Source organism: Brassica napus, unplaced genomic scaffold, assembly GCF_020379485.1.
Source record: "Brassica napus cultivar Da-Ae unplaced genomic scaffold, Da-Ae ScsIHWf_1251;HRSCAF=1786, whole genome shotgun sequence".
Classification (NCBI taxonomy): Eukaryota; Viridiplantae; Streptophyta; class Magnoliopsida; order Brassicales; family Brassicaceae; genus Brassica; species Brassica napus.
The window spans coordinates 86-3512 of NW_026014671.1; the positions used below are offsets into that span (position 1 = coordinate 86).

The following is a 3427-nucleotide window of genomic DNA, read 5'->3' on the forward strand; positions in this document are numbered from 1 at the left end:
AACATCCGTTCAATGTATTACCATATCCAAACCACTTTCTCTATTTTAGTTCGGTTCGGTTTAATTGGTTCGTTTTTACTGGATTGAATAAGTCGATCCTCCTTACAGTACATCGCAGTCTTGATACGCATCACGTGGTTTTTTGAAAATTTGAGGTATTGGCCTCAGACCCCTTCTCACAATTAACCTTTCTTAGAATAAATGAAAATTCATATTTTCGCCACAACACTATTTACTTTACGTAACTAGCTGTCAGTTTGAAGTACGAAGTCCAAAATAGAGGTCACTATCTTACATATAGATATCTTGTAAAAAATCTATTTTTTTATGGGCCGGAGGTGTTTAGGCCCAATTAGCATCTATTTTTCATATAAATTTTCTGAAAACCCAAATGTTCTGATCCTTAATGCTGAAAATATCGATAGAGAGAGAGAGAGAGAGATAGGGAGAGAGATAGGGAGAGAGAGGGAGGGGCATCTGATTTAAATTTGGGACTTGTTACATCGACGAGGTTGGTTCACAAAATCTAATCTGGTTTTTCAAGGAAATATGGGTTTCTTATGTTCATAGCTTGTGTTTTGTTTTGTTTTTGACTTTTTGGATCTGGATTTATTGGGTTTGCATCAACTTTTTCTTAAAAGACTGAATTGTACTTTGCCAAGTAGTTTGGTCTCGAACTATAGGTTTTGGATATTTGACAAACGAAACAAATATGTACGAATAAAAAAAATGAAACAATTTGAAAAGGAAAGATGTGATTTTAGTTTCATAAGAAAGTAAAGTTACCTGTAATTATATTATTATTTTTAAAAGAGAAAACTTTCAGAAGAAAGGAAGATAGGATTTCTAGATTTTTTTTTTTTTTGGAAATCTATGTATCAAAAAGGTAAAACCCAACTACAACCATTCATCACTTCCCTCTGAGTCTCTGACAGTGACGCACTTTGGCTAGAAATTGATATAGAAATAGATTTTGTGCAGTTATTACTTTAATAACTTTCTGGTAAAAATATATATTTTGAATTTTACAAATTGTCAGTAATTATTTTTATCCAACTTTTAGTTGATTTGACAGTATTTCTTTTAGTTACTTTTTGGGATTTACATTATATTAATTTGTGGTAACAATAAGGATAGGAAAATATAGAAACTAGAAACTTTATTTATCCAAGTTTCCTATTATTTTAGTGTGTTCCATTTTTTTTTTCTTTTTACCGTCATCCATACTTATATATATGTATGTTAAGGTTATAAACCATGCGTGCATCTTAACTCTCTGGTGACAATCAGGTCACACGATGATGTCCTTAAAGCTACCATATGATTTGGAAGAGGAAATTCTATCAAGAGTTCCATGGAAATTTCTTGCAAAGTTGAGATGTGTATGTAAGCTTTGGAATAGTCTTATTTTGGAAGAGAGACTCAACAAGAAGAACTTGTCGTTTCACATGCACAGCTATAGCGGTGAGCATCGGTTTATACTCAAAGACAGTGGTCCTACGATTTCTGCCGTGGGCATTGAGGAGCAGAAAAACGTGGTCGATCCTCCGTCCTTGATCGTCCAAGACTTTACCCTTATAAAAGCTCAACCATGTAATCCAATTAGGGTGTACAAGACTGTTCATTGCGACGGTTTGTTGTTGTGTGTCATGGACAACCAGCTTTTGGTTAGGAACCCGTTACTGAAGGAAACAACCTGGATCAAATGCGGTAGTGATTTTCACGAACTAGATGATGCTTACAGCCTTGGATACCTCAGCCACTGTGATTACAGGATCTTAAGGTTTCGTTGTGCTAGTAATTCCAGAAATAGACCTTCAAGGGTCGAGGTCTGTGAAGTTGCATCCAAGACATGGAAGGTTATAGATAACATCAGTTTTGATTGGTTCCTTAGTGTGCCGTTGTCGATCCTCTCTCTGAGAGGAACTCCTTATTGTATAAGTCTTCGAGAAGATCATAGAGCTTTTGTACAAAGCTATGATTTTTACAAAGAAAGGTTTCAGCCCATAGATGACTTGCCATTCAGCTATGATGAGATGAATCCTATTGCACTAGAGATTTATAAAGGAGATAGGCTTTCGGTGTTGGAGCAATGTCACAAAATAAGGAAGATATGCATATGGGTGAAGCATTGGCTCATGCTTACTTCTTGGACCAAATTGGTGGTCGTGGACATACCAGAGTTTCCGCTTATATATCCACGTCTTACCCTCCTTTCTACAAATTATTATTTCGTCAAAAACAATAGGCTTGTTATAACTTGTAATGATACTGACATGAAGGGTCTATCTATTATCAGAGTCATCAACGACAAGGAATTCCAAGTAATTAAAGCTAATGAAGGGGAATGTCGTTTCTCTTTTTTATGCAGCTACGTTCCTAGCTTAGCTAGGGTTCCAGGGTTTTCGAAGCAAGACACAAGTCGGATTCGCTGGAGAAAACGTAGATTCAACTAGTTTGGGTATACATATATTTGTTGTTTCGTGTGATGACTCTTTTTGCTTGGGATATTGAACTATGCACCTATCCTTTCTTGTCATTTGAAAGTGTCAAAAACAAACCAAAAAGTGTCAATTTATTGTTACGTGGAATATGTGATTTTGTTAACTTTACCTAATCTATTTTTTTCCCTAGAAACAAAATATTGGCTTACTAACCTTGATGCTTACACAATCTATTTCTTAAAATTAAAATTATTCTTTTTCCTTCATATTTTTCAAGTGCGCTACTTAATTTATGCTTCTCATATTTTAGAAGTAACAAATAGTGAACGGTCTCACACTGGTTTGGGTGCTAATTTTGAAAACCTGTTACAAACTTATAATTTTCAGGTACATTTTGGGGTCGGGTTGGTTTGGGTATATTGGACCCTAAAAGAATATGAAGTATTCCAATTGGACTTGAAGACTCGAAAAATACCTGAAACCCCAAAAAATATGATTTTTTGCAAAATTGACCTAGAACTCAAAGTCAAACATAAAACTAACCTCTTTTTTTTTTGGAAATTAGTTTTTTTCTATTCAACCCACGAGTTCATATAATTCACGAAAATGCCATCAATTTTTTTTTCTTTCGAAAATGACATTTTTACTCCAACCACCATGAACAACCAATTTGAAGCTATTAATGCTCCCAAAATCGATTTACCCTTCTTATTTCTCTATTCTTATGAACTAAACACAACATCTCTCCCACTTTCTCTCCACATTCAGCTAAAAAACCCAAGATTTTGATTCTACATTTTTTATGGTTCATAGAGTCATAGAAGCTAACGATTCTGGGTGGGTCACTTTCGTTTGAGATTCTGTGTGCTTGGAGAAGCCTTATGTGTGCTGAGGAAGTTATCTCACCAATTTAAAGTATGAAATCGAGTTTTTTTCAGATCTGTTCGTCTAGAACACTTACCTGGTAAAACCTCGTAAATCCG

The 3427-nt window shown here is 35.0% G+C and overlaps 1 protein-coding gene across 1 annotated transcript; it reads left to right on the forward strand.

Annotated features, from left to right (window-relative positions):
• Positions 1 to 390: 390 nt before the first annotated feature.
• Positions 391 to 2612, forward strand: LOC106399471 (putative F-box/LRR-repeat/kelch-repeat protein At1g11620). The gene is made up of 2 exons (XM_013839956.3): positions 391 to 511; positions 1291 to 2612. Exon 2 carries the CDS (start codon positions 1299 to 1301, stop codon positions 2454 to 2456), a length of 1158 nt encoding a protein of 385 aa, XP_013695410.2. The 5' UTR covers positions 391 to 511; positions 1291 to 1298; the 3' UTR covers positions 2457 to 2612.
• The last annotated feature ends 815 nt before the right edge of the window (positions 2613 to 3427 follow it).

Excerpts from the sequence above, each read along its gene's own strand:
- LOC106399471 (XM_013839956.3), top strand. The coding sequence starts at position 1,299 with ATGATGTCCTTAAAGCTACCATATGATTTGGAAGAGGAAATTCTATCA.